Here is a 1,566-nt window from a genome sequence, read left to right as displayed (position 1 = left end):
CAAAAATGAAATGGAACAAGACAAAACGCTAAACAAAACAGTCTGCGCATCCTCAAACGAAAACACCGCAGACAACCCCAAACAACCAGATCCAGAAATAAACTACTTCACAAATTACAATCAACTAAACATAATCTTCTCCAAACTAAACAACAAAAAATTCTCCGGCTTCGACGGCATCCCAAACATTTTACTCAAGCTCCTACCGAACAAAATAAAATGTTACTACACAGTACTCTTCAACAACGCACTAAACAACACATATTTCCCCAGAAAATGGAAAAAAGCCAAACTGATAGCTATTACAAAAAAAGACAAAGACGGCTCATCGCCTGCAAACCTACGACCCATAAGTCTCCTCCCCAACATAAGCAAAGTATTTGAAATAATCATAAACAACCCCTTAACCTTCTTCTGCACAAAAAATGACATAATCCCAGAAAATCAATTTGGCTTCAGGTACAAACACACCACAATCCACGCAATAAACAAACTTACGTCGGACATCTGCTGGGCCCTAAACGCAAAACAACGAGTAGCCGCCTGCTTAATAGACCTCGAAAAAGCTTTTGACACAGTCTGGATCCCAGGTCTCATATACAAATTGATCAAGATAAACCTTCCTAAACACCTAATTAAAATAGTCTGGGACGTGATCACAAGCCGAACATTCGTAATGACCGAAGGTTCAAACACATCAAGCAAAGAATTCTCCATAAGAAACGGTCTGCAACAAGGTACACTGGTTCGCTGTTGAGTGCCGAAGCGTGCAGACGTGTCTCTAGTGCCCAGTGAAGTCCGAAAACAGCATGTGTCGCCCAACCGCCGGAAGTGAACACAGCCAAGTGTTTCCTACCCTTTACGGAGAAGAAAATCCCACGCACCTAACCCCAACCCGAATACTAGCCTCATAGCCTCGAGGACTAGTTATTCACTTTGAATTAACTAGCTCGATGATGGCCCAGTAATCGCGACCAGTGAGGGCCCAGCAATCGCGACCAGGCGCTCCGGAGCAAACTCGCAACTACACCGCGCTACCTTCCCCGTGGCAGAAGTGCAGCAGAACCCTCCGTACCAACGACGCTAATATTACAAAGAAACGGAAAATAGAAACATGAAAACCAAACACGATCGACACCCGGAACGAACAATCAACGATACAAATAAACACCCACAACAGGTTCGCCGTATTGCAATCCACTAACGACTGCCAACTATAAAGGCTGCTCAGCCTATAAAACTCTATACATAAACAGGTACCCTGAACTCAGAGCAAAAGAGGTAACCAACCAAACACCCAGCCCGCCAAAATTCACGACTACCCCAATCCCCTCAACCAACCAAACACCCAGTCCTATCAAATTCATCATCACCTCAACCTCCTATGCCCAAGCAGTACAAGGCATCCAAAATAACCCGAATAGCCAAAGGGATCTTTCCCAAAATAGTGTCCCCAACCCACCTAACACAGACAACTTCTCTAGGCTTGAAAAGCTAATAGAGAAACAATCAGAGCAAATAAATATTTTGCTATCGCTACTAACACTCATCATGGATAAATTAATA

The 1,566-nt window shown here is 43.6% G+C and overlaps 1 protein-coding gene across 1 annotated transcript in view; it reads left to right on the top strand.

The window, feature by feature from the left end:
* LOC105681538 overlaps positions 1-1,514 on the top strand; it is a gene marked incomplete at its 3' end in the record, with an annotated part of 4,075 nt that extends 2,561 nt beyond the window's left edge. The window contains exons 4-5 of the mRNA XM_012391800.1: positions 72-737; positions 1,181-1,514. Coding sequence (XP_012247223.1) covers positions 72-737; positions 1,181-1,514 — 1,000 coding nt within the window. The remainder of the gene's footprint in view (positions 1-71; positions 738-1,180) is intronic.
* Between the last annotated feature and the right edge of the window lie 52 nt (positions 1,515-1,566).

The sequence above is a fragment of the Bombus impatiens genome, unplaced genomic scaffold, assembly GCF_000188095.3.
Source record: "Bombus impatiens unplaced genomic scaffold, BIMP_2.2 scf_1209, whole genome shotgun sequence".
Taxonomy (NCBI): domain Eukaryota; kingdom Metazoa; phylum Arthropoda; class Insecta; order Hymenoptera; family Apidae; genus Bombus; species Bombus impatiens.
The sequence above is the reverse complement of the archived record's forward strand: the minus strand, read 5'-3'. Positions and strand labels throughout refer to the sequence as shown.